Below are 27121 nucleotides of genomic sequence, written 5' to 3'. Positions count from 1 at the left end.
GGAAGAACAATCAGCGCTCTTAACAACTGAGCCATCTCTCCAGCTGGTAAAATTCTTAAAATTGTAATAAACAGGTCAGCAAGATGGCTGAGCAGGTAAAAGCCTGAATTCACATAAAGGTGGAAGGAGAGAACCAACTCCATGAAGTAGTCCTCTGACCCCCAGTGTGCACATACCCCCTACACATTGAAAGATATTTATTGTGTGTGATAGAATACTTGTCTTAGGGGCTGGAGAGATGGCTCAGAGGTTAAGAACACTGACTGCTTTTCAAGATCCAACACTCTCACACAGACATACATGTAGGCAAAACACCAATGCACATAAACTAATTTTTTTTCTTAAAAATCCATGGGCTGGAGAGATGGCTCAGAGGTTAAGATCACCGACTGCTCTTTCAAAGGTCCTGAGTTTAATTCCCAGCAACCACATGGTGTCTCACAACCATCTGTAATGAGATCTGATGCCCTCTTCTGGCCTGCAGGTGTACATGCAGGCATTGTACACATAATAAATAATAAAGAAAACATTAAAAAAAAAAAAAACCCATGTCTTAGGCTAACTGAAGTATTTGCAAGAGAATTACACTGTTGTACCCCCAGCACCATTTGCACCATTTTTTTTTTTTTTTTTTTTTTTTTGGTTTTTCGAGACAGGGTTTCTCTGTAGCTTCGGAGCCTGTCCTGGAACTAACTCTTGTAGGCCAGGCTGGCCTCGAACTCACAAAGATCCGCCTGTCTCTGCCTCCCGAGTGCTGTAAAGGCATGCGCCACCACCGCCCAGCCAGCACCATTACTTTCTTTTGGTATTTTTTTTAAATTTTTTTCATTTATTTTACATATCAACCACAGTTTTCTCTCCCTCTTCTTCTTGTTCCCTCCCTCCAATTCCCATCTATCCCATCATCCACTCCTCCTCTGTATCAGAAAAATAGGCAGCCCTCCCATGGGAGTCAACCAAGCATGTCATATCAAGTTGAGGCAGGACCAAGCTCCTGGTGCTGTATCAAGGCTGGGGAGGCATCCCTGCATAAGGAATGGGTTCCGAAAAGCAAGTTCACGCAGCAGGGACAGACTCTGGTCCCATTGCAGGGGCCCCACAAACAGACCGAGCTACACAACTGTCATTCATGTGTGGAGGGTTTAGGTTGGTCCCATGCAGGCTCCCTAGCTGTCAGTCTAGAGTCCGTGAGCTTCCATTAACTCAGGTCCGCTGCCTCTGTGGTTTCGCTGTCATGGTCTCGACCCCATTTTGCTCATACAATCCCTCCTCCCTCTCATCAGCCAGATTCCTGGAGTTCAGCCCAGTGCTTGGCTGTGAATCTCTGCATCTGCTTCTATCAATTACCGGAAGAAGGCTCCACGATGACAATTAGGTAGTCCCCAATCTGATTAAAGGGGAAGGCCAGTTCAGGCACCCTCTCCACTATTGCTTGGACTCTTAGCTGGGGATCATCCTTGGAGATTCCTGGGAATTTCCTGGCACCAGGTTTCTCCCTATCCCCCCAAATGGCCCCCTCTATCAAAATCTCTTTCACTACTCTCCCCTCCGTACCAGCCCCGACTTGATCAACCAGATCCCTCGTGCGTGCGTTTGCGTGTGTGTGTGTGTGTGTGTGCGCGCGCGTGCGCGCGCGTGTCTGTTACCCAGGAGATCTCACCTATTCCCCTTCCCAGGGAAATCCACGCGTCCCTCTAGGGTCCTCTTTGTTACCTAGCTTCTCCGGAGCTATACCACTGCCTATTTCCCAAATTCTTCATCATCCAGACAGAAAGAAACTCTGGATCCACTCAACATCGGTTCTCCACTCTCCTTTCTAGCCCCTTGTGACATTTCATATACCCTGAAGGTCTATGTTCTCCCTGCCCTGGGTGAGCACACCCGCTCCCCGCCCTGCCTGCTGCTGGTGCTCCAGGACCTTAAGTACTCCTCTGATTGTTGCAAAGTTGGTAGCAATGCACTCACTTTCAAATTTAAGTGACGTGGGTCCTTCATTTAAATTCTTGGCTGATCTAACTAAAGGTTTGTCAATTTTGCTCATCTTTTCAAAGAACCTGATTCTCTTTTCCATTTATCTGTTGCATGTTTTCCTGTTTTTGTGTGTGGAGCACGCGTATTTGTGCATGATCGGGGTGTGCATGTGGAGGCCCAAGATTGATGTCAGAAAGCATTCTGGGTTTTCTTTCTGTAGGCCTTTCCCCACAGTAGACGAGATGATTTACTTCAGTGTGTTTGAGGTTTTCCCTGCACGTGTCTAGGAGGCCAGAAGAGGGCGCCAGGTTTCTTAGAAGTACAGGTGGTGGTGCGATGCCACAGGGAACCAAATCTACATCCTCTACAAGATCAACAAACATGGCAGACAAGTATGCTGACGCCCCCCGCCCCGTGCTCTCTCCAGACCCTGTTTAAAATGACGTGGATTTCTTCCTTCATTGTGTGTGTGTGTGTGTGTGTGTGCATGAGCACATGGTGTTTGTGAAGACCAGAGGAAGACTTACAGGAGTTGGTTCTTTTTTTTTTTTTTTAATGAAAATAAGCTTTATTACATCAAGTAATACATACAAAGATGTAACAGTTGCAGCAGTTTTCTTCCAGATGTTGTGACCATCTCACAGTAAACACGGAACTGAGATCCACAGTCTCAGGATAGACATTTGCAGGGCGTGTGGCAGGTTGGGTAGACTGCTCTTTCTTCTGTAGTTGGTTCTTTTGCCACCACGTGGGTCCCCGGGACTTGGATTGTCAGGCTTAGAGACAAGTGTTTTTACCTGCTGAGCCATCTTGCTGGCTCACACTCAAAATCTGCGATCTCTCTCTCTCTCTTTTTTTTTTTTTTTTTTGATTTTTCGAGACAGGGTTTCTCCGAAGCTTTTTTGGTTCCTGTCCTGGAACTAGCTCTTGTAGACCAGGCTGGCCTCGAACTCACAGAGATCCGCCTGCCTCTGCCTCCCAAGTGCTGGGATTAAAGGCGTGCGCCACCACCGCCCGGCTGCTTTTTGTTTTTCAAGACAGGGTTTCTCTGTGTAGCTTTGGGGCTTGTCCTGGCACTTGCTCTACAGACCAGGCTAGCCTTGAACTCACAGAGATCCACCTGCTTCTGCCTTCCGAGTGCTGGAATTAAAGGTGTGCGCCACACCACCCGGCTTCTCTATGTATTTTTAAAAAATATTTATTTTTGTTTGTGTATGAGTGTTGGCTGCATGTGTACAACACATGTTCTGGTGTCTAAGGAGACCAGAAAAGAGTGTCAGATCCCCTGGCGTTGGAATTATAGGTGGTCATGAGCTACCTGATAAGGGTGCTGGGAAGCCTGTCTCTGGGCACTACCCTCCACAGTGAAGGGAGATGTGTATGCTCTTCTCTGTTGAGCCGTCTCTCAGTCCCCGAATCTTCCATCTCTATAGAGACTGCACCCTGGAAGTGTTTGTTTTCAGATGCCAACAATTCAGAGGCTGTGCTATGCTTCCTGAGAACACGCTCAGGAGTGCTCAGCAGCATAGACACACCTCTTTAGCCGGTCTGCCACATGCGAGCTGGAGGAGTGTTTCCTTTAGCATGCCTGGGGAGCGCAGCTGGCTCTTCTATGCCTGCATGAAATCTACTGAGAATCCTCCATGAAAGAGAGCCAGAGGACCCTTCTAGTAGCAAGAAAATAAAAAGAACAAACCACAGTGACCAGGCCATAGTAGAAACGGGATTTTAATATAATATTCAAGTCTAGCATTTTCTATTTACAACAAATAAATATTGCCCCACCCCAATCAGTAAACTTTATTACTTTTTATACAAATATTCAGTCGTCTTTCCCTCCCCACAGCCTCCCACTTCATGTAGTCTCGTACGACCCAGGCTGTAGTGATGCTGCATGGCACGTTCAGTGGTATGGGATTCGATACCAACCGGGTGGTCCATGAGAGGGCTTCTCTCTCTGATCCAAGGGAGGGCTGGGGCTCGTGCTGGGCGAGACTCCCTCGCTTTGTAGGCCCTGAAGGTGGAATCTTTGGTGCAGCCTGAGAAAGGCTAGAGTATGGGAGGAAAGGCCAGGACTTCCATGAAGGTCCCAGGCCAGTGCCTGTGGGCACAAGGAGAGAATGCAGTGGTCAGCCCTGCTGGGTGTGTGGGTGCCCTGGGGCATCCGGGGGCATGGGTGGCAGTGATTTGCACCTGGGGAGGTGTCAGGAAAGTGTGGAGGGTAGTGTCCAGGGCAGGCAAGGTACCATGCCCAGTTGGCAGCACTCCTTGGCAAAAGTCAGCTAGTCCTCTGGTTCCAGAGAGCAGAAGGCACCTGAGGCGGCGAGTGGTCCCCGGAGGCCAGGTCAGCCTGACAGTGGCAGGTGTCAATCCCGGCAGCAGGAGAGGTTTAGGGTGAAATTGGAGTCTGGGGGTAGCCTGGGCTAGCAGGTAGGCAGAGGTACCTGTGTGGCCTGGGCCACTCTAGTCTCTAAGTGCTTAGTCCTCAGCCAGCCAGACCCTGGGAGACGTCCTTAGAAGATGCCTTTGGCAATCTTGAGTCCTTTCTGCTTCATGCGAGGGAGGGTGGAGCTGGCTCCATGCTTGACCTTATTAGCCCCCTTGGTGAAGGTCCGCTTCTTTAGGATAAAGTCATAGTTGGCAGTAGAGTTCATGGCATAGAACACGTTGGCGTTTTCTGGAATCTTCAGCTCTGGTGGGAGGGGAGCAGGGCAATAATCAGTGATGATCATGGGGATGGGATAAGCCTACCACTTGAGAGCTCCTCCAGGCCAGGCCACCAACAAGGACCTCTCCTGTGACTCTAGCCAAGAGTCTCCCTGTGCCGCCTACCCACATGGCTGTCTCTAATAGTTGGGACTTCCAGCCAGAGCAGGCTTCCTGGGATTCTGACTGCTTTCTTTGATGCTCCCCTACTACTCACAATGGCTCTGTGGACCAGCAGGAGGCAGAACCTTCCTCTAGGTCCAACTTCCACCATTCTCCCCTGGCCTAGAATCTGTCCATCATTACCGAGCTGGACTTGCTGCTCCTACTGACCTTGTGTCTGACTCTGGATCCTAAGCCTCTGTAGGCCTGCTTTCTGCAAGGCAGGGGGTCCCCTCACCCAGTCCATATAACCAAAATGATAGAAGTTAAGAGAGGTCATGAGCATCACTGCTGACTGGGGCAAGCAGTGACACACCACCACTGCCTGGCGGGTTGGTTCTTTTATTTAATTATGTGCATGTATCTATTGTATCTATGGAGACCCAAAGAAGACATCAGATCCCCTAAAACTGGAGCTACAGGAGGTTGTCAGCCAGTGGATAAGTGTGCTGGGAACACACTTAGGATTTTAAGGTTTAACTTTATGTATGAGTATCTGTCTGCACGTATGTGTATGTGACATATGTGGTACCCAAGGAGATTAGACGGGAGCATCGGATCCCTGGAACTAGGATTATAGGTGGTTGTGAGTCACCATGTGGGTGCTGGGAACTGAACCTGGATGCTCAGGAAAAGCAGCAAGTGCTCCTAACCACCAAGCCATCTCTTCAGCACACAGTACATACTCAAACACTGAGCCAACTCTCCAACCCGGGCTTGTTCTTGATTCCATCCTTCTACTAGTTTCTAGAACATGGGACTCGCTATGTGTGCTTTTTGTGTTCATGTGTAGATTTTAACACGTGGAAATTCTTTCTGAACACCTGCTTTCTTAGTTGAGCCAGACAATGTCCTCCAGCAGACCCCAGAGTGAGCCTCTCTCAACTCTTACATCTTAGGTGGGGAGGCCCAGCAGGTGCTGGGGCAAGACAGGTCGCAGTAGGTGCCATGCCCACATTTACCTGCTACTGTGCTTTCTAGGGTCTCAGGCCTTGGCTTGGAGTAAAGGACAGTGCTGACCTGCCCCTCTGCCCTTGGCCTGCGGCAGAGGATGGTGCTGACCTGCCCCTTGCCCTTGGCCTGGGGCAGAGGATGGTGCTGACCCGCCCCTCTGCCCTGGCCTAGAGTCCAGCCATCTGACTTACTGTGATCTTCTGAGATGATCTGCACTAGTTCATAGTCCTCTGGCTCATCCTCATCCAGGTTGTGTTTGTCCATGGCTTTTCGGATGACAGTCGGGGCCTTATCCTGGCTGGTCACCTGAAATGGGGGACAGGCTATCAAGACAAAGGTCATAAATGCTTTCCCAGGGCACAGTGGCCAGAGACCCATCTTTGTACCTTTCCATCTTCTGCTTCCTTAAAGTGGCCACCATAATATGAGGATGGCCGCTTCCTCTGTCCCCAGACTCATTTTCCTACAACAGCCTTCCACCAACTCCCACACTGCCTTGGGAGCCATGTGCCCCTGAAGGCAAGAGGATTACAAGCCTGGGGAACCAATAATTTCCACTCCAGTCCTAAGGAGAAACCAGCCAATGCCCACTAGTCACCTACATCCTGCCCTGCCCTGACACTGTGATGGCAGGTGGCACAGGCTGGCTCAGGACTTAGTCGTGGGGTCACCCAGGTGAATGTGAGCCATTGCAGCTCCTGCGGCTGAGGGGCGGGCTCCACTGCAGCTGGAGCCCTGGCAGGTGAGAAAGGGCCTCCCTGTGTGCCCACCTACAATCTGTGAGCAATCCCATTGGCTCCACGTTCAAATAACACCCATACTTTAACACTACTGACTCGCCCATGGCCACCAGCCTGCTTTGGCCTCCCTTTCCCTGAGCTTGAACTGCAACAGCAGCCTTCTCAGCAGCCTGCCTCCATCTTGGTCAGCAGACCAAGTCACCAAAGAAAGTCAAGGGCCTTACAGTTTAACGGAGCCCTGACCACCTCTCCCTCAACCCTCGTCCATTGCCTCAGACTTGATGACCTACAGGCCACAGTCTCCTTACTGCTCCTTTCCCACCTCTCAAGCCCTGAGTGCTGACCAAAGTCTTCCGTTATTTCTATTTTTTCAAACCTAGAAGGTCAATGCTAAAAATTAAAGTCGCACACAGGTGTCTGTGCATGTCTGCATCCTGGCTAAGTTGGGCCCCGTAAGGAGGCCCTGCTGCTGGCTCACCAGGATGCTCTTGTACATGTTGCCGTTGTCCACATCCAGGCTGACCCGGATGATGCAGCAGTCGCCCACCTGCTGGTTATAGAGTGGCAGTGAGGAGCTGTAGCTGCAGACCCCTGAGACGGAGCGCTTGTGGGTCCGTGTGGTAGACACGGGTGTGGTGGAGGCTGATGAAGAGGAGGTGCTGCTGGAGGCTGAGCTGATGCCAGAGGTCTCTGGGGATGACTGGGAGGCTGACTCCCAGAACTGTGGAGGACAGCAGTGTCAACAGCAGCCTGAATCACGAAGGGCCCTGAAGGCTAGAGGTCAGCTTTGGGGACTTCTGGGCCCCTTGTTGGACATAGTGTGAGATACAACAATAAGGAGGGGTGGGGACATGGGTGGTCACCTTCTTTTCCTGGCCATCAGGAGACTCTGGGACAAAGCTCATGTTGATTTCCTCTACGTCAGAGCTGGAAGAACCAGCTGAGTGCACGCTGAGGGCATCAGTGATGTCCCCGCTGCCGAGGTAGGGGCCGCACCGGAGCTGGTCACAGGACTTGGAGTGGGCACTGCTACTGGTACTAAGCTCAGTGCTGGGAGCCTGGCGGCTGAAGGAAAAGGATGGCTTACGTCAGGGGTCTTCTCAAGGACACCACCCTTAAATATGTGGAGTCTTGGTCTACCAGTGCTTGGTTCTCCCTGGGTATCTATAGGATCGCCTTATTTCAGAGAGCTGTAAACTAAGCACCAGAGAGCTGGGTCAACTCACTCTGTGACTGACAGGGCTGGCAGTGTCAGGGTGAGACCCTAGAGCCAGCTTAGTTGGCTCTCCTAGCCCACAGCCCCGAGACTCCTCTGGTCCCGGTGCGCCCCTGGGCTCAGGCACTTACTCGCTCCAGCGCTTGACAATGGCTGTGCTTTTCTTGCTCCTGAGGGTATTGCTGGCTGACTCGGATGGAGGCTCCAGCTCACACGAAAGGTTGTAGCTAAGGCAGAAGTGGCTGTGAGGCTACCAGAAGCTAAGCTGGAGCTCCCAACCAGGGTTAGCCCAGAAGCTGGAGCCTGGGTACACAGCCATCACCAGACAACAGTGTAGCGTGACAGTCCAGGGCCTACAGCCTCACCTCTCAGCCTCACTGAGCCGTTCCATGGCTCGGAACCAGGCTCCGAAGTGCTCCTCCGGAGCAATGCTGTAATTGTTGCAGGCGGACTGCAGCAGCTTGATCTGGGCGATCACTTCGAACTCCTGGGTCAAGGAAGACAGGGTGGTGATGGACCTATGAGGGTGGGCAGGGGCTAGCTGCTAGGTCTTCTCTGGCCACTCCCCCACTTACACCCACTCAGGCTCCTTCCTGCTTCCCAGTCCAAACAGCCACACCTAGGAAGCTGTCCTGGATGCCGCCTCCCAGCTCCCCTGGTATAGCCCTTGAAGGGTGTACCGGATGTCACCAGAGATCAACACAAGGGTAGAGCGTGTTTGGCCCCCTCCCCACCCAAGGGTGGCAGTGCCTCACCTTCCTTCTCTTCTCGAAGTTGATGAGTCTCCCCTAGAAGATGACAGCCAACATCCATAAGAAAGCAGTCCTCTCCACCATTAACGTCCTGCCTACTTTGTTCTGCACTACGACAGGCACCCACTAGGGGGCAGGGAGCAGGGGCACCTGGCCCTAGGCACCACCTCAGATAAACCTGAGGGGAGATTTGTAGACATTTTTGTCTAACCCATTCTGAGTTAGAAGGCCCTGCTTGGCCCACAGGCAGTTTGACCTTGGAGTGTAGAGAGTCACCATCTGAGGGTCGTGCACATCAAGTCTGGCCAACCCACTTCTCAGCTCTGCCGTCAGACAGCTCTGGAGGGCTCGCCAGGGGGGGCAACCTTCAAGTTCTCATGAGAACCAGAGCTCAGGGGTCAGCAGGGGCCTCCAAGGCCTCAGGATCCCACCCTCAGCCCACCTCAGCCCTAGGTTCACTCACATACAGATAGTCCTTCATGGCAGTGTCCAGCATCACCAGGTCAGTGAGGAATGTGCCCAGGTAGGGGACAGTGCCCTGGATGACACCCTGGGACATCAGGTGGGAAATAAGGAAGGCTTGGTGCTCCTCTCCCCTACTCACCTGACCACAACCCCACCAGGGCCTTGCACTTGGAGCAGCCCGAGAGCCTTTGCCCCATCTCTCCCAGGTCCTCCCATCCCAAGCTGGCAATGGGCAGATCAAGTGGTCCCTGCTCATACTCTCCCCCAAAGAGCTGCTGGGGCCCTGACTCTGATGGTACAGAGTCTTGTTCTGTTCCCCAAGATGTAGCTTGTCACCTTGCAAGGAAGATAAAGGCCAAGGGAACCCTTCCTCTCCCAACCTCCAGTTCACTCACTGTCTCCTTCTGCCGCCTCTGGGCTCTCCTAGGGTTCATTTCCAGAGTGGCAAACTTGGAGGTTCCCTCCTGCCAGGGTTGAAGGCAGAGTGAATGAGATTTTCTCCCTTCCGACCCCAGTCTGTGCTCTGACCCTGGGTCTGGAGGTCCCGTACTGGCCCAGCATGCCTTCTGCTACACAGTTGGTGCTTCTAGAGCGGTCTCCTTTCCTAACACTCAATGGTGAAGGAGGGAGGGCCCGGGCCTGGCCTTCCTGCACTCGAGTCCTCACCTTCAAAGTTCAGAGGACCCTGCACCTGCCTCCTGCAGACACGTGGGCTCAATGCCCAGACCCAGTGCCATCCTGACTTATTTCCTGTAAACAAGTCCAGTGATCTCTTGCACACTCTTTTCCCTTAGATAGCATCGCCTCCTGTAACCTCAGTACCCTCTATTTGCCAGACAAGAAAACAGGCATAGAGACTGGCAGCAACTTGTGCAGAACCCCACAAGGACTCAGAGGAGTGCAGCCCACTGACTGGGTCCTGTCCTGGGACCCCTTGGTGTGTGGCAGGATCTTTAACTGAGCTCAGTCATAATGGGAGAGGGACAAGGTGTCTCAAACTCCTTGTTTCAGCACCCAGGTGGAGCCCATGACCAGTGCTTCCCACAGGGCCCTCAGCAGAGGATACAGAACTCCTCAGGGCTGTCTCAGCCTGACCAGTATGGCAGGGGCAGGGCTCACGAAAAATGCTGCCTTTTGGGGGGGGTGGTGAGAATGTTCTGGGGTGAGACAGAAAGGTATGTTTATCAGTCCCTGATGTTAAGCTGCCTGTGCTTCCTGTGGCTTCAAGGGACAAGGTAGCCTGCCACCATTCCTCATGACAGCCAACAGCTTCCACTTCAGGGCAAAGGGGAAAGCCAATTATGCAGGCATATCTGTACCCTGGGACTACATGGAGGAAGGACCCCCAACCCTGACAGGCCTGGCATCACAGAGACAGAATGAACTGCCACAGGAAAGAAGGTAATTGCACCCCCTTCCATCTCCTGCCCATCAGTCTGCCAGTGGCTAAATCCCAAGAGGAAGCTGTAGATCTGCTAACCTGGCTGGCTCTTCCTCCTGCAGAAGCCAGGCTGGCTGTCCCCACTAAATCAGATTACCAGGGGCCTCCTGTTCCTTCTATGCCTGCTACCTATCCAAGCTTTGTCAAGCACAGAAGTTTGCCATCCCCTTGTTCCCCGCGGTTCCTCACCTTGATGAGCAGCTCTCTGCTCAGGGAGTAGTTGTTCTCATCAGAGAAAATCTCCGACAGCTTCTGGAACACTCGAAAACTGTCCCTGAAGGAAGTACAGAAAGAAGGCAACAGTTAGGAAGAGTCTGCACTGGGGCAGGCACGATGGAGAATCCATTTGCTTTTACACCAAAGACCCTAAGCTGCTGGAGAAGGATGTTTTAAACATGGCTCCACTGGGGACTACAGACAGGTTGCTTTCAGCTGGACAGTTCTGTGGCTGTGTGCAAGCACAAAACTCTCACCTGGTTCTATCAGGGTGTGCACACTGCACTGTGCTCACCAGTGGACACGCCCCTTGGACTTTGCTGCTGGGGCTCACTGAAGGCAGAGCCATCCCAGGGTATAGCAGGGGCAGGGGACAGGAAGGCCTACCTGGAGACCTCTTCCCATGTCTTCTTCAGGCGGTGGATGGCATTGCTCTGTAGAGCAGAGAGGATGGCGTAGAGGGAAGAGAAGTTCTTGAGCGCTCTGCACTCCTGGAGACAAAGAGTCTGTGAGGGGAGTCCCAGGCTGAGGCCCCCGTAAGAATGCCAGGAAGCTCCCAGAGGGCATGCCAGGGGCACTCATTCACGCAGTTGCTCAAGTGCACAGTGCCAGGAGGGAGTGTGCACCTGGCAGGGGGCTGTGTGGCCCTGAGGTCTGTGAGAAAAAAGAAGAGGTCCCCAGGCCCCTCCTGCAGCCTACCCTGGCCACCTCGATCCAGTGTTCCACCACCCGGGCCCTGTCTGGGGCCTTCATGCTCTGGTCGCCAAGGCAGGTGGTAATGACACAGTTGGCCACGTTGTTGAACTGGGCGACAGTGGCACGGATGGTAGGTGCGAGGTGCTCCTTGCCCTTCTTGTCCCGCTGCGACCAGATGGAGCCCAGGCAGTGGTAGGGCACCACTTTCTTGAACAGTTCCTAGGGAGAAGAATTAGTGTCACTGTGAAATGCTCGGCCCACAGGCCCAAGCTGGACCTCAGAGAGTGAGGATGAGCCCCGTGGGACTCTTACCTCTCCACCTGACCTCTGAGAGCAGGAACTATGACAGGGAGAAGGCAGGGGCACATACCAGTGGCTCATGCCTGCTCATCTCAGAAAGCATCTGCTGCCCCCTCCCCAGTGAACACACCGGTTACAGTCTGTCCTGTGTCTGTCTGTCTCCAATACATAGGTAGCACTTCATAAGTGCTGAGGCTAGCTAGATAGGACTCCAGGGGGGTGGCCCAGGGGCCTATGGGTATCTTGGTGAGCATGCCTCCATCCCTAAGAGGTCAGGCCCACCACACTTCCTATCTGCTCCAAATCCTTAAGTGTGTAGTGTGTGCGCACGCGCACATGCGCAAGTGCACAATGCATGTACTTCATGACCACCAAGCAGGGGGAATTACTTGGGATTAAGTAATGTGTCCTATTCACATGTTTGTTAACAGTGGAGCTGGGATTTGCCCTGGGGGCACAGGCTCTGAACCAGAAAACAGGTCTAGACAGCAGAATACAAAAAGAAGTCAGCCTTGCCCTACCCCACTGAGCCACTCACAGCGTCCATCAGCGTAAACTGCTCAGCCACCAGATCTGGAGGGAATAGCAGGAGGTGCAGCTTCTCATCTAGTCCATTCTCTGTGGCTCCCGGCAAAGACCAGGAAGGCTGTAGTGCAGGAGCAGGCACAGCAGCTGGCTCCAGCTCCAGGGCCTGTGACAGAGCCGGTTCCAGCTCCAGAGCAGGTCCGAGGGACAGCTCAGGCTCTAGCGGTGGCACTAGAGCTGGTTCCAGCTCAGAAGCTGGTGCCACCACTGGTCTGGATGCCAGTGCTGGTCCTAGGGATGGATCTGGCTCAGAAGCTGGTACTGGCTCTGGCGCTGGCTCTAGTGCCAAACCCTGGCTGGAAGCCAGAAGCAGTGCTGGAGCTGGCTCAAGCTGGGAAGCTGGTTTCAGAGACAGCACTGGAGCTGGGGACAGGGCTGCAGGAGAAAAGATGTCCAACATGGGTGCCTTGTCCAGAGCACTTCCAAGGACAGAGAGACAGGCACCTGTCCCCCCAACAAGATGCTGACCCAGGTCACAGTATACTGCCTGCTGGTCCCAGGCGCATTCTAGCTCCTGGCCCGGTGCCAGTCCTGGGGTCTCTGTGGTAGGAACTAGTATTGGCCCCTCTGACCAGGCTCTGTGTGGCTTCCCCTGTCTCCTCACCCTCAGGCTCAGCCTCGCTGGGCTCCAGGTCCTCCAGCTGGGCCAGAAGAAGGTGAGCGCGGCGCTCCAGGTCTGAGCCTGGCATGTTGAGCTGCACATAAGCCACCAGCTGCTTGAGGCAGGGAAAGTCCGGAGGTTGACAGAAATCCTCTGAGTATTGGTCCAGCCAGGTGCCCAGAATGGAGGAGATGGCACTGGGGACAGGCAACAGAGTCAGAGGCATGGCCTCTCCTTCCACCCTCCCACAGCACCCCTGTGGTGTGCTTCCACCCACAAGTCTCCTTTGGCTGTCCTGACTGTGGCAGGCCAAGGAACGAGATAGAGGCTACAGAGAATTCCCATAGGAGACTGCTCATCAACAGGATGGCAGTTCTCCAGGCTCTTTAGGGGAACGCCCCTACTCCCGTTCAACTCTGCCTGAATGCAAATTCAGGAAGGGCTTATCCTCTTACCCAGCATTCAAGGAACCTCAACCAGTGACTGGGACTACCTCAGTACTTATTCTTTGTGAGCCACGTGTGGGCTGTTTTCCTGAGGCACATGGTTTGTTCTTTGAACCCCTTACCAAGGAGTGAAGCTGTGTGTCTATCGAGATAGGCTGTGCTAGGAAGGATTCCCATAGTAGCTGGTTCTGAATGGTACCCCATATGCACGCCTCTCTCTCTCTCTCTCTCTCTCTCTCTCTCTCTCTCTCTCTCTCTCTCTCTCTCTCACATACACACACACACACACATACACACACACACACACCCTCTCCTCTCTGCTCCTTGAATGCTTAGTTCCACCCTGAATTCTGTCTTCCTCCTGCTACAGGAGGAGCCTTAGACCTCAGCCCACCAGCACGAATCGGAAGTGTGGGACCTACGGTTTGCTCAGCCCTGTTCCCCAAACCTCCCCACTCTTGACCCAAAGTCCACTTACTTTTTGAGTTGGTCCTGCGGTCCACCATCCTCACTGGAGTACGGGAGGATGCAGCCATATCTAGAGGAGGCCGTGAGGGCGTCACATCTACCGTACCTGCTTATGATGTCTAGTGTTATTGGCCGACTCCCTGATGGGAAGGGACCTCAGGGAGGCAGGGACTCTCTGCTCTTGCCACAGAGAAGTGCCTGGCAACACAGCTGCACACGGCACATGTTTTACACACTCAGACACCTCGGCAGACCCGGGGCCTCTCAGTCGGTTACCACAGGGCCTGTGTATATCCAGGTCAAGGTTCCCCTCCTTTCTAAGTGGGGAACTGTTTAGTCTGAGACTCAGGTGAAATGGCTCTGCCATGGAAGAAAGGACAGCCATATAGATAAGACCCACACGGGCCTTGACAGCTCAGACTGGGGTGGCACTGCCAGGATCCAGCTAATTCAGTCCTGACAACCGTCTATGAGAATGTTTACCATCAAACTGGGGCTCACAGGGACACAAGGTATTCTCAAGACCCAGCCAAGAGGAAGGGTGCCCTGGGTCTGGAGCTGGTGCTCACCTCTTGAACAGCAGGTCCAGCACCTGCTGAGTGGTAGTGAAGGCTCTGTAGGTGCACAGGAAGACAGTGACGTAGGAGAGGTCACTGCCCTGGAAGGCAGGCACCAGGTGCTCCACCAGCTTCTCCAGAGTGCCAGCCTTCACCGTGCGCACCTTGCAGGTCTCGTAGAGGTTCAGGGCCGACTCATTCTCACACTGGGTGAACAAGGGAAGGACACAGTCAGAGGCAGGGCTATGGTCTCAGGAAAGCTGGAGGCTGGAACTCAGATCACCTCCTACACACCTGCAGTACAATGTGGCCAAAGCTGGGAAAAGAGGGTCTCTGGCAAAGGGTCTTGGATTTTCTTTTCTTTTTTTCTTTTCAAGACAGGGTTTCTTTGAGTAACAGCCTTGGCCGTCCTGGAACTCACTCTGTAAACCAGGCTGGCCTCTAACTCACAGAACTCCGCCTGCCTCTGCTGGGATTAAAAAGGTGTGTGCCACCACCACCTGGCAGGGTCTCAGATTTTAAAGTAAAATATGAGGCGTGGAGCGCTTCAGGGTAGTTTTTTAGGTGAGTGACAAGAGTATCTAACATACCGGGGGGGGGGGGGGGGTCCAAACTGAACAGCCCATCCTAGAGGTGGAAAAACAGGCTCACTCCAGAGTCAGGGATTGGCCTTATCAGGACCTAGAGCGTTCCCTGAGGAAGCTCAGTGACCAGAGAAGAATCCTGTTGGGACAACAGCAATGACACTCAACAGCTGTGGCAGCAGGTTTTTCTTCTGGAGTGTTATGGGGCTGGGTCAGGCCGAGCTGCTGAGCTCAGGGGGCCCACAAGGTGTGTTCGGAGACAGCAAGTTTCAGAAGTGTATACATGCTCGCTAATTTTGTCAACTTGACACAGCCTAGAGTCATCTTAGAGAAGGAGACCCGACTGAGACAACGTCTCCTTAAGACAGTGCCATAGACAAGTCTGTAGGACACTTTTTAACTTGGTGATTAAGGGCCGGACGGTGGTGGAGCACGCTTTTAATCCCAGCACTCGGGAGGCAGAGGCAGGCGGATCTCTGTGAGTTCGAGACCAGCCTGGTCTACAAGAGCTAGTTCCAGGACAGGCTCCAAAACCACAGAGAAACCCTGTCTCGAAAAACCAAAAAAAAAAATAATAATAAAATAAAAATAAATAAATAAATAAATTGGTGATTAATGTGGCAGGACCCAGTCCATTGTTGGTGTACCATCCCTCTGTTGGTGGTCCTAGGTTCTATAAGAAAGCAGGCTGAGCAAGCCACAGTGAGCAAGCCAGTAAGCAGTGCCCCTCTATAGCCTCGGCATCGGCTCCTGATGGCAGGTTCCTGCCCTGTTTGAGCTGCTTCCCTGACTTCCTTTAGTAATGGATATGGATGTAGAAGCGTAAGTCAAATAAACCTTTTCCTCCCAGCTTGTTTTTGGTCATGGTGGTTCTTCACAGCAATAGTAATCCTAGCTAAGACAATGTACAAAGCCTGAACTTCTATTCCCTAGGGACAGAGGGCAGCCCTGCTATGTGAGAGGATTTATAGGACTAGGAGGAAGGTGTAGGACTGACATCTGGAGACAAGTACTTAAACCAGGCAAAATATTCAAGTATGCATGGCCTTATGGGAAATGCGAAACAACGCCAATGGTGTCTCTCACTTGTAGGTAGGTAAGTCAGCAGGGCCTTTTTGCACGGGTTGGACTTTGGGTTGGGGGAGGGAAGGAGAGAGGTGGGGAGGGTCTCCTCTTGTTACTCACCCCTAGCCAGCGCTGGCCTTTGGTGGCTCCCTGGTGTAGCTGAACCTTGCGCAGGGAGATGGAGTAGATGACCCCGTTGATCAGCTCCTCCCCAATCTCCTGCGTAGAGCTCTGGAAAGACATGGGCCAGCAGCCGGACCAGGTTATCGGGGTCTGATGCAGGGGGATGACACAGACAGCAGTTCCGAGACCTCCAGTGTGAAGTTAACGGAGAGCCCAGGACTCCCTTTCCCACCAGGCTCCTCATGACCCAAAGACCAACGCTTCAGGTCCCTGCTCCTGCCTAGTCCTGGATCACACCCCTATTCTCCTTCTAAGACAGGTATTGTTATCCAGCCATTTTGCAGAAGGGTAAGGGGAGGTTGAGGCAGGAGTAACTGATCCAAGTCAAACTGTCTTGTTGTATATGGCAAAGTCCCCATCCCAAAGTCCTAACATAGTCACAGGTGCCATTGGCCCTCAGTAAAACCTAGCCCCAGAGCCCAAGGCCCGGGGTCACCTTCGCCCTCATCTCTGTCTAGTCTGAGGTTCCTGCCTGACTCGGCAGCATCAGGCAGTTCCTCCTAGTTCAGCCCTGAAGTCAGCAACATGGGTCTAGGAAGGTGCAAACGCAGGCCGCATCTGACTGCTTCCTTCCTTCCCCTTCTGCTCATTCATGCTGCTGAGACCTCTTGGGCAACACGGGACTTCCCGGCCGGCTGTTCTTTCTCACGTGAATGGGGAAGAGCAACAATGCTGGGGTTCCACAAAAGCCCAAATCATGAGGTCTAGTTGAGAAAGGAGGGGGTCATATGGCTGCTTCTCAGAGTCCCAAACAGAAAGTAAACATGCTTCCCGATACCCCAATATCTCTTCAACTCCTGTGGTCTAGGGAAGGGCTATAGCTGGGATGGAGGGTAAATAAACCAACCTCTCGGAGCTCAGAGAGGGGCTAGCAGGTACGAGTTACTGCCCCTACACCCCATGTGAACCATAAGGATCGCTGTGGTGTCCAGAGGACTCTGGCCAAAGTGCTTACCTACCCAGAGTCCCACTGCTGACCCTCCCGGGGGCCAGGGTGATGTGGGCTACACCTGAGCTCTCGTGTCTGCCATCCACCCTCACAGGGCTCTGGGAAGCCTGGAAACAACTTTTGGATCTTCTGACCTCCTACTCCAGGCTTTGAACCAAGGGTAAAGCCATGGCCACCACACTAGGCTCATGGCTGTCTATCTTCTCTGGAAACAAGGCCAGGTCTGTTTCCTGGAAGTCAGTATGTAATAAGAAGGTTCACGTACCTAAGCAATCCTGGCCCACAGCCTTAAGAGACTAGTGACATTGTCATCAGCTCACCCCTGGCCTGAATCTAGAAAGTCTTTCAGAGACCATGGCCCTGCACCACCCACTGTGCCTCCTCAGAGGTTCTTGGTAGTCAAGGCTGGGAGAGTCTGCCTTTCCTAAGGAGTCTGGCCACATCTGGTGTCAGCGTCCTAAACACCCAGGTGACCAGCAGCAGGAAGTCAGGGTCTCACACATGAAACTCCCTCTCCCACCACACAACACTGGATTTCAGCCCAAGGAGCCCAGTACAGTAAGTTTTTTATTGGTGCTCAATGGAAAGAAATGTGCCCTGCCTGGCCAGGCAAACCCGAAGGAGAAGCTGGATGCAAGTAGCACAGCGGCCATGCTCGAGCAGGGCTCAAAAGCAAGTCCTTTCTCAGCCCTGGGCTCCAGCTGACAGTCTAGCAGCTGGCCTGGGCCCTGTGGGAGTGTCATGTGATCCCTGTACCCTTCCCCCACCTGAGGGGGGACATTCTGCCAGCTGGGTGAGGGGGGTGCTGACAAGCACCGAGAGTCATACATGCCTTCCTCTGGGGAGTCGATACCCTGTCACACAGATGGGAACTGCTCCATTTCCTTAAAGCAACCACAGCAGAAACGAACCAGACCACCCTACAATGCTGAATGTGGGCACCTTTGCCAGACCCCCAGGGAAGACAGATGCTGCCGACCTGGTTAGAAAGAGGCAGAGAAGAGCCCCTCTCCCCAGTCTAAAGATCCTCCCTAAGGCCCCTCTGAGGCTGGAAGGGCAGGGACCTTGGGCTACCTTTGTAGCACATGGCGGGATAACTCAGGCAGACCAGGGAGAAGAGGGGTAAGCTGGCCTAGTGAACAGCTGATACAGCAAAAGTGTTTGCCTGCCTGTCCGCCTGCGGCAGGCATCCAGGAAGCCTCCGAGCTCCGAGGAAGGAATGCCACATGGTTGGCTGTGTCCTTAAGGAGGATCATCCTACCCCCAGCATGTGCAAGGCCCCCAGGGCCCTGGGACAAAGTTGGCAGCTAGGTGTAATACACTTGGGTCAGTCACTTGTGGGTGACAGTATCCCTGGGGGGGGGGTGAGCAACACCCCACCCAATCACTGTCTCTTGAGCTAGTCCAGAGCTCCCAGAATGGGGAAAGAAAACATGGCCTGGGTGGTATCACCTGATTAATGTTCTCAGGGTAGCAGCCAGCAGGATGTGTGTGCCCAGCTAAAACAGAGAGCGAGCTGCAGGCCAAGCCCAGAACAGTAAGCAGCAAGGGGCCCACGGGGACTCCAGGCCTGTCATCTCTCCCTGAAGAGCACTGGGTGCTGGTGGTGGGGTGTCCAGTCAGACAGTGGCTGCTTCTGTTTCAGGCCTTGGCAGACATGGTAAATTTCAGAGCACAGAATCACAGTTTCTCTCTGCTCTTACAGAGGCTCAGCCTACTTGGTGGTGCAGGGGGATTCTAAACCTTCAGGGTGATTTCTACACCTGCCTGTACTACTGCCCAGGGCCACCGAGTCACTAGATCACCCCAGGGCTCTAGCAGGCCCCTTGCAGGCCCCCTACAGCTCTGGCCACGCAGGACCCACAGGACCAAACCCATGTACCATATGTCAGGAAGGGTCTCAACCCCCAGTTTGGATGAGCCATGGGCTGGGAGACCAGCAACAGCTAATAGGTGACAGGATGGGGGCTGCAGAGGAGTAAGGGTAGCAGACCATACATGGTGTACCACCAGAGCCGATGACGTGTGAGAGCCACCTGTCAGAGGCCCACCTGGGACTACTGGACCCAAATGGCAGCTCACTCAGAGTCCTGGACCTTGAATGAAGCTTCCAGAAGAGGGAGAGAGCGGTCTGCATGCTAGTTAGCAATCTCAGGCTGTCCTCTCCCCATTTTAGAGGTGGAAACCAAGGCCCAGGGGAGGGGCCAAACAGACAGTGTACATGACTCCTCAAACCTAGGCCTTGGTTCGGCTCTTAGACCATGAGCCCCAGTAGAAGAGGGATAATGAAAATATCAAGTATTAGAGTCCTCTAGATGCTAAACCCTCATAGCAGCTCTAGGTAATCCCCAAGCCTGTAGGCCACAGAGGGTGGCCTCAGCTGGGGACTGTGGGTGTCTGGTTGCCGTGGCAGGAAGGGAGCACTAGGACCTCAGGCTGTAAAGCCCTGCGTTCAGCCTGTGCAGAGCTCTCCCAGAGTCAGATCCCGTCGCCAGGAGCCCTCCCTGTCAGCCTGAATCCAGCTATTGGTCAAATTAGCATTTTAGGAAAGAAAACTGAGCTCAGACGGGGAGGGGAGATCCATCCCTTCTGCCCAGTAAACCCAGCTTTGTCTACCTGGTCCCGCTGTCTGTTATCATAAAATGGCCACTGTTGGCCAGGTCTGGGATGACCCACACCACAGACCATGCTGTCCAGCTGACTCGGGCACCTCTTTTACCAGGTCCTTTTACACTTAGTGCATGTGACTCTTCCAGTATGCTGCCTGAAAGAAGAGGGAACAGCCAGGTAGGGACAGGTAGAGGCCTAGATCCAGGCAGATCCCAGGAAACAGCAGCCAGGACAAGGATTTGATCCCTGGCCTGGAGGGACACACCCAGGGCTGGCTGCCGCTTCTATCAGAGGCACAACACCAGGGCAGGGTCCAGCTAGCATTATACCCATCTTACAGATGAAGGAAACTCTGGAACTCAAGAGGAGCCAAGCTGGCCTATGAGCACAGCTGCCTTCACCACAGAGCTTGGGCTCTGCACCTCTGGGCTTAAAAGGGCAGAACTCCTGCAGGTGCGGCGGTAGGACAACAGCCTACATTCTCAAGGGAGGGGAGAATGCTAACAGAACACCCATAGCCCAGCAGTTCTGGTCCTTGTGCCCTGCTCAGTGAGCAGCCCTCAGGCTGTCCTTTCTCCAGAGAACTGAGTTTGCTCGGGGCCTCAACCAATCTGAGTCTCTCACTCTCACTGTGCTGGGGGTGGCTTCCTTGGGGTGTGAAGCACTTGTGAGGATAACAGAAGCTCAAACCCAGGGCAGGTGCAAACTGAGACCCTTCAGAGTGCAGCCTTCTGGAACCCCCTCCACAACCCACAAACCTGAAAACTGTCTGGTCACCTCACTGAGAGTCAGCCCCCATTCTTGCCCTGCTGGCAATCTGGTTCTTCCTGCTCCAGAGCTGCCCTGGGACTCCCAGGAAACGGACCAGCAGGTCTCTCTCAGCGCAGAGGATCAGTACCAGTCTGGTCTGGGCCTCCTCATCCTCTTTTGTGTCTCTGAGTAAAAGCAACAGTGGGACCGGGGGGGGGGGGGGGGGGGGGCTGGGGGCCCGGCAGTGATGGCCAGTCCCCTCAGGTTCCTGGAGGCTGCCTTCTTAGAGTCAGCCAGGAAGTCCCTCTGAAAGATTATCTTGTGTATACACACACACACACACACACACACCCCTCCCTATGTCTCCGAGTCTTCAGTGCCAAGGGAACAAAAGAACCCTAGGGTAAGTTAAGAGTTGCACACAGTGTGATCAAGAGACCAGACCGTCCAGAAGAAGAAGCCCCCACTTCACTGTGTCCAGCCCACACAGCCTTCAGGCTTCACAGGCTAGCTGCCGCGGTGAGAAGGCGGTCTGGCCTCTGCCTCTGCAGTTGACTGCTTATTGACTCTGTGCAATCGAATTAGTTGTTTCATCTGTCAAATGGGCTATTAATAGCCCTTTCACCACCCCCTCCCAGGACAAAATGCATGCAAATTATTTAGCCCAGGCCCTTCCACCAAGCCCTAGGCCGCTAGCTATTATGCTAAATTCCTGGTCCACTGTCCTCAGGGTCTCCAAATGTAAAGTACTTTCACCTTCCTCTAAGCTTTCCCAGCTCTCACCCAACCAGGCCCAACCTCCGCCCCCAGCTTCTGCTGTCTTCTACTGTCCACTAGCCATCTCTGCTTTGTCCCGCTTCCAGCTCTTACAGGCAGCAGGCACCCCATCCCCAATCCCAGAGAACACGGCTTGTGCCGAAGTCCTGTCTACGACCCTTCCTGACAGCATACTTATCTAGGTCAGGGACTTCACCTCTCTGCCCTCCAGCCTCTTAGCAGATGGCGCTGGCATCTAAACTGGAGGTCTGTCAAAGTCAGGAAGAACATGGTGCTAGGGCCTGCTGCCTGTAAATGCTACAGAGCCACAAATCACTCCTGCCAGGCTGGCGCCGAAGCCTGCCTGTCGCAGGAGCATAGACCTCATGACCTCCAAAAAGCATGGACTGAGGCGGGTCAAGCTAGGTCAGTAGTGGCTTAACTTAGAGTTGAGATGGCAGGCAGATGCCCAGATGTGTGAGGACATCTGGCAACCCCACGGCTGGGGAAACAACGACAGAAGAGGAAAAGCAGAGACAGTTTGGTGTTTTCCAGAGAACCCAGAGACCTTAAGCAGGTCAGCTTCATTTCTGGACCTGGGACTGCCATCAGGAAATCAGCTCCAGGATGGGGATGGGAGGGAATTATTGGCAAAACAGAGAGGGACTTCCCTGCCCCCTCCCCCAGGCAAATGCTAAATGGTCATTGTGTTCAGTTTCCGGTTGCAGCCTCCTCTTCTGCCAGGACCCTGGTTTTCCTGCCACAGCCAGAAGCTTCCCCTCTGATGTCTAAACAGTGACAGGACAGCATGGAGGCCTGGAGAGGGAGGGCAGAGCAGGCACCTATAGCAGCAACCTGTGCAGGGGCAGAACTTTCCACCTTGCCACTCCAAGCGATTCTCAGGGGTATAGACAGCCAGAGCCAGAGAGAAGTCTGAGCCCCCCCCATGAGTGATCAGGCCAGACCCTTCCAGCACACAAAGCCCGACGCTCTGCCAGACATAATGAAAGCCAGATGAGCGCAGGGCTGTGGCAGGCCGCCCACCACCATGTTCCCTGGAGTCCCTCCCCAGCCGCCATGAGGATGAGACCACTGGGTGAATGAGATGCCGGGCCTGGACACCTGCCAAGCTTGGGAGGCCTTCCAGGCCTGGGGGTTCCCTGACCAAAAGTTCCCAAGTTGGGCACAGAAGTATGCTTTGTCCAGGCCTTCTCTAGGCAGAGCAGGATTTGGAACTGCCTCAGGAGTGCACTACCTCTGGGCATGATGGCAGGTGCACACTGTAGGTGGGAGGCGGAGGCCCCGCCCAGGACATGCAAGAAACAAGCTCCTACCTTCACCTATTACCCCCACCTCCTGCCATACATAAAGGCAAACGGTCTCCTTTCTCTGAATCTGCCTAGACTCTTACAAAGTCAGGATGTCGGCACATTTTTTAATCAGGCGGAAATGAATCACAGGTCTCAGTGAAGCCCTGTCCTCTCACTACCTTGACACCTGGTTCCACAAGTTGAAGATCAATCTCCACCCCTACCCCCCCTTCTTTCAACTGCCCCCTCTGAGCAGCCTTGATGTTCGGGGATCATTAGACCTATATCTGACTCAGTGATAGCTATCCAGAAGCCCCAGAGGCCTCACTCATATCTGGGGAGTCTAGGACTAGGTCAACCCAACCATTGACTGATCCCACTGTATTGTGTGGCCTCCTCTAGTCCCCAGTCCCATTAACAAGGGTGTGAAATGAAGCTAGGCCCTTGTGGTTGGAGCATTCACGAACCAGGGATGTAAACAATGACAGCGCGGAGAGGCCTAAAGGTCTGCCTGAACCTGATTGCAGAGATTGGGGCTGTCAAGCTTGGGATGGGTAGAAGCAGGCACTGGCATGATGAACTGAGGGGGACACGGAAATCCAGCTCTTGTCCCTAACTACAGCTCAGGGTGTGCTGGAAGCTGTGATGCCCAACTTGCTGCCCCGGAGCTGGTGCAGCAGGGAGATTTCTGTGGAAGGAACCCCCCCCCCCCCCGCCCACGCTCACCCACCTCCAGGCGCGGTAGATCCGGGTCTAGCTGCGTGAAGCTGTGCAACACCACCGGACAGCTGTCCGGGACGCCCACTTCTAGACGTACAGCGTCCCACACGCTGCGGCTGCGCCGGGAGCCAGGAAACAACGACTCGCCGCCCCCTACGGGCCCGGCCGCCTCGGCCCACATGCGCTGCACCATGGACGGCTCGCAGTGGCTCGGGCGGCCGGTGGGCCGCGAGACCCAGGGCGGCGCGGGCGCAGGGCCGGCCCAGCGCAGCTCTGCGCTGCCAGCGCTCTGTGCCCGCTGCCTGGCCCGCTGATGTCAGCTGGGGGCGGGGGTCCGAGGAAGGGGCGTGGTCTCCAAGGGGCGTGTCATCAGTTGCGGATACCGTGTGCACGTGCTGTCTGACTGATGTGTGGGTGGTGCCCCGATGCTGTTTTGCTGAAGTCAGAACTGGAATTCCCAAGAATTCCAGTTACCACACCCCCTAGTTCTGTAGCCTGTTTCTTCAACTGGAAAGTATGGGTAATGAAAATGACTTCCTGCAAGAGTGTGACAAGAGGATGTCACGAGATCACTGATTATGTGCTCATATACCAGAGTACGGGAAAGGGTAACCCTGAATATTGGGTTGAGTGTCCAGCCCAAGTTCCCCTGGGAGAGAAGACATGCATAAACTAGATGGGACCTACTGTGTAAAAGAAATGCTACCTCTGGGTGAGGCTGTATATTTTTTTTTTCCCAGGACAGGGTCTCTTTGTGTAACCCTGGCTGTCCTGGAACTCACAGAGATCCACCTGCTTCTAACTTTTGAATGCTGGAACTAAAGGCATGCACCATCACATTGGTTGAGACTGCATACTTTCAAAAAGCTTACTTTATGTGTATGATTATTTTTCATTCATGTGGGTATCCTGCAGGTGTACCTGGTGTCTGAGGGGAACAAAAGGGGGCACTGTGAGCCACATGGGTGCTGGTAACTGAACCCAGGACTTCTGGAAGAACGGGAAGTGCTCTTAACTCTGGAGCCATCTCTCCAGCTCCAAGGTTTAAATTTTTCTGAATTTTCAAACTGTCCTAAAGTATTTTTACGAGCAGGGTCCAGTGATAAAGCTGGTTTAAGAAAAAGATAAGCAGGTTTGGCTTGAGATGGAGGCTGCTCAGAAGCCTCAGGGGCCTTGCCTTGCCTCCAGGGAAGACCGGCTGTGCTGCAGTCCTGCAGGGCGGCACTAACTGCCTGACTTCCTGAGGGCTTCTCCCAAGCCCCAATCCTGGGGCCAACCCAGCACCAGGTCAGCTTTGTTGCCTGTGACCACTGACCTTTTTCTAAGGACAGCTTCTCTCTGATACTTAGATCCGAGGCACTACCTTTCCAGCCTCAAAGAGGTTGCAGGGAAGGGGTAGTCCCAAGGAGGCTGGAGTTGGGAGTTAATCACACTGCAGCCTCATGTGGCAGCTGGACTGCCTTCTGTCTCACTAATTGCATGTGATGACCACTGGCAGAGAGGTGGAGGTCCCATCCATCTACTCAGCCCTTCTGGTTGCTGTTCTCCTGTTTTACCAAGTTCAAGTTCCCTTTCTGTCTTGTTCTGCACTGCTGCATCCTTCCTCTTGGAAAGCCTGTTCATGGGTACCATACATGTAGATACAGAAATACAAACATTCACATGTATAGGCAGATACACAGACATAGCCACACAGACAAACATACAGATACACAGAAAACCTAGCTCCCATGGCCCAAGAGCTCAACCCCTTTCTTCCTCTGGTCCTCTTTCATGTCCTCATGTCCTCTGTGAAGAGAAGAAAGCTGGCAGACAACACACTGTGCCCGGTGTGCCCGGTGCCCTAGACCCTGCAGGGATCACATCCTTGTCATCCTAGGCACTGGCTATGACTTGCGAGATGCTTCCCAGCATGCAAAGCACTCCCCAAGGCCCGGTAAGCTTCCCTCATGATCATCCCCACACTACCAAGGGCAGGCCCATCCTAAAAGAGGGGGTAAGGACGGCATGTGACATGACACGAAAGAACACAACCCACACCTAAGCCTAACCATCACTTGGGGGAACAACAGGTCAGAAGGACACACTAGACAGACTGCCAGCCTACAACCTACAGAAATACAGCCTGCAGGACAGGCAGACAGGCTTTTCTTTTTCCAACAAATATGGAGGGGGTACACAAAAAAGAAGAGACACCAGCCAGTGTGTGGGTTTGTAAACAAAGCAGCTGTTAACAAAGGCTCCCCTCCTACCTGAGGGCAATGCAGTCTAAGATGCCCAGCAGGATCCTGAAATAACAACAGGAAACTCTGTGTGATACCAAAATGGTTGGTGCAGTAACCCAGTCAAGTGGCTGACCAGCAAGTACAGTCTAGTGTGGCTATGATGGGCAAAGGGGTGATTTCTCATTGGGCAGGGTGTAGAGATGAAAGGTACTCAGAGCAGCAAGAGATTTAATTTTTATTTCTAGAATTGTCCATTTAATATTTTCAGAGCAGGCTGGCCTCGGGTAGCTGAAGAGTACTGCATATTGTTGGCACTGGACATTACTTCTTCTCTTTCTTTCTTTCTTTCTTTCTTTCTTTCTTTCTTTCTTTTCTATTTGGTTGTAAGAGATAGGGTCTCACTGCATAGCTCTGGAACTCAAGAGATCCACCTGCCTCTGCCCACCAAGTGCTGGGATTAAAGGCATTGGCCAACATGCCTGGCTGGACATGGACACTGTTTCTTAGCTGCCACTATGGTATGGGGTTACCATATGAGTTGTATGGCTGAATCCATGTATCTGGGACTTGTGGATGAACTGACCTTGTTAAAGCTTTATGCCATTTTTTCTACCCTGGGTCTATTTGAGATTTTTCCATAATAAAATTTAAAAGAACAAATAGGGTTTGGCTGGAGAATCACCCTCTAAGGCTCCTGGGGCTCCCAGCAGCTACTGAAGGAAGGCCACAAGCTATAGACCTGGTGGATATACTGACCCTGAGCTAGATTTGAGCTACTTCCTATGTTCTTCCTCTGCCTAGTCACTCACACAATCCTTACAATAACACAGGAAAGAGATCCTGCTTTGGGCTCAGGTGGTGGACCCCGAGAAACTGAGTTCCAATGCCCACATGTTCATGAGAAAGGCTGGGGCAGCCCCAGTGGCCCTGGGTGAGTCTGAAATGCAAGGCTCACATTAACACTAACACTTGGGGTATTAGAGAACTCTGCTTCCCTCTGCAGTGAGTTCTGTGGAATCTCTCCCCTTTCCTCACTCTGCTCCTGGTCTTCCTGGAAATGCATCTGCTCCTCGCTGGGGACATAACGAGCCCCTCAGAACAATGCTGACCTTCCACAGTAGGATGTTCCTCACAGAGAAAAGCTTTGGAGACCAGCAGCAAGCCAAGTGTGGTGCACATGTGTATTTTGTTTGGACTGCAAAGTGTTTTTAAATTTTTGAGTCAACAGTAAAAGGTCAGGTGACTTCACATAAAAATCTAAATTCCAAGCTTCTCTCAAAGCTCTGGGTGACCCACTCACACCAGCTGCATCCCCACGTGGGATCTGCCCGCGTGGGATCAGAGGCTCAGGGGAAGCTGAGTAGCACCTGTGACCTTAACTAGGCACACACTCTGAGTTTGCCACAGACCCTTGGACACAATCCCTGATTGAGGAGAAAGGTGTGTCCAGATCAAATTGTTGTCTTTTTCTTTTCTCCCTGCCCTCACACAATCCCTGATTCCCTGACGAACGAGCCTCTCCAAGTTCCCATCTGCACAACTGCCTATGGTCCCCAGAGTCTGGGCTTCCCCCTACTAGGACAAATGTGAGTCCTCACCCCACCACAGTGAACTTGTCACTAGTGCCTTTCAGGACCTTGGCTGCCTCCGCACTGGCTCCCCAGAGCACAGGTCCACGATTGCTGAGCAGCAG

The 27121-nt window shown here is 53.2% G+C and overlaps 1 protein-coding gene across 4 annotated transcripts in view; it reads right to left on the bottom strand.

The window, feature by feature from the left end:
* Positions 1-3698: 3698 nt before the first annotated feature.
* The window catches only part of Ralgds (ral guanine nucleotide dissociation stimulator), a 42145-nt gene continuing 18722 nt past the window's right edge, over positions 3699-27121 (bottom strand). The window contains exons 1-18 of one of the 4 annotated variants that reach the window (XM_057754983.1): positions 23214-23477; positions 16046-16156; positions 14289-14482; positions 13730-13828; positions 12809-13002; positions 12158-12579; positions 11323-11538; positions 11011-11114; positions 10597-10681; positions 9362-9430; positions 8965-9051; positions 8505-8537; positions 8115-8236; positions 7881-7976; positions 7397-7598; positions 7012-7254; positions 5985-6099; positions 3699-4663 (exon numbers count right to left, since the gene is read on the bottom strand). In XM_057754983.1, coding sequence (XP_057610966.1) covers positions 4485-4663; positions 5985-6099; positions 7012-7254; positions 7397-7598; positions 7881-7976; positions 8115-8236; positions 8505-8537; positions 8965-9051; positions 9362-9430; positions 10597-10681; positions 11011-11114; positions 11323-11538; positions 12158-12579; positions 12809-13002; positions 13730-13828; positions 14289-14482; positions 16046-16156; positions 23214-23396 — 2754 coding nt within the window. In that variant the 5' untranslated portion in view covers positions 23397-23477 and the 3' untranslated portion in view covers positions 3699-4484. Of the gene's footprint in view, positions 4664-5984; positions 6100-7011; positions 7255-7396; positions 7599-7880; positions 7977-8114; positions 8237-8504; positions 8538-8964; positions 9052-9361; positions 9431-10596; positions 10682-11010; positions 11115-11322; positions 11539-12157; positions 12580-12808; positions 13003-13729; positions 13829-14288; positions 14483-16045; positions 16157-23213; positions 23478-27121 lie in introns of those variants that run through there. The other 3 variants (XM_057754984.1, XM_057754985.1, XM_057754986.1) reach the window with 3 other exon arrangements.

The sequence above is a fragment of the Chionomys nivalis genome, chromosome 22 (assembly GCF_950005125.1).
Source record: "Chionomys nivalis chromosome 22, mChiNiv1.1, whole genome shotgun sequence".
NCBI lineage: Eukaryota > Metazoa > Chordata > Mammalia > Rodentia > Cricetidae > Chionomys > Chionomys nivalis.
Note: the sequence above shows the minus strand (reverse complement) of the source record. Positions and strands in the feature narration are given on the sequence as shown.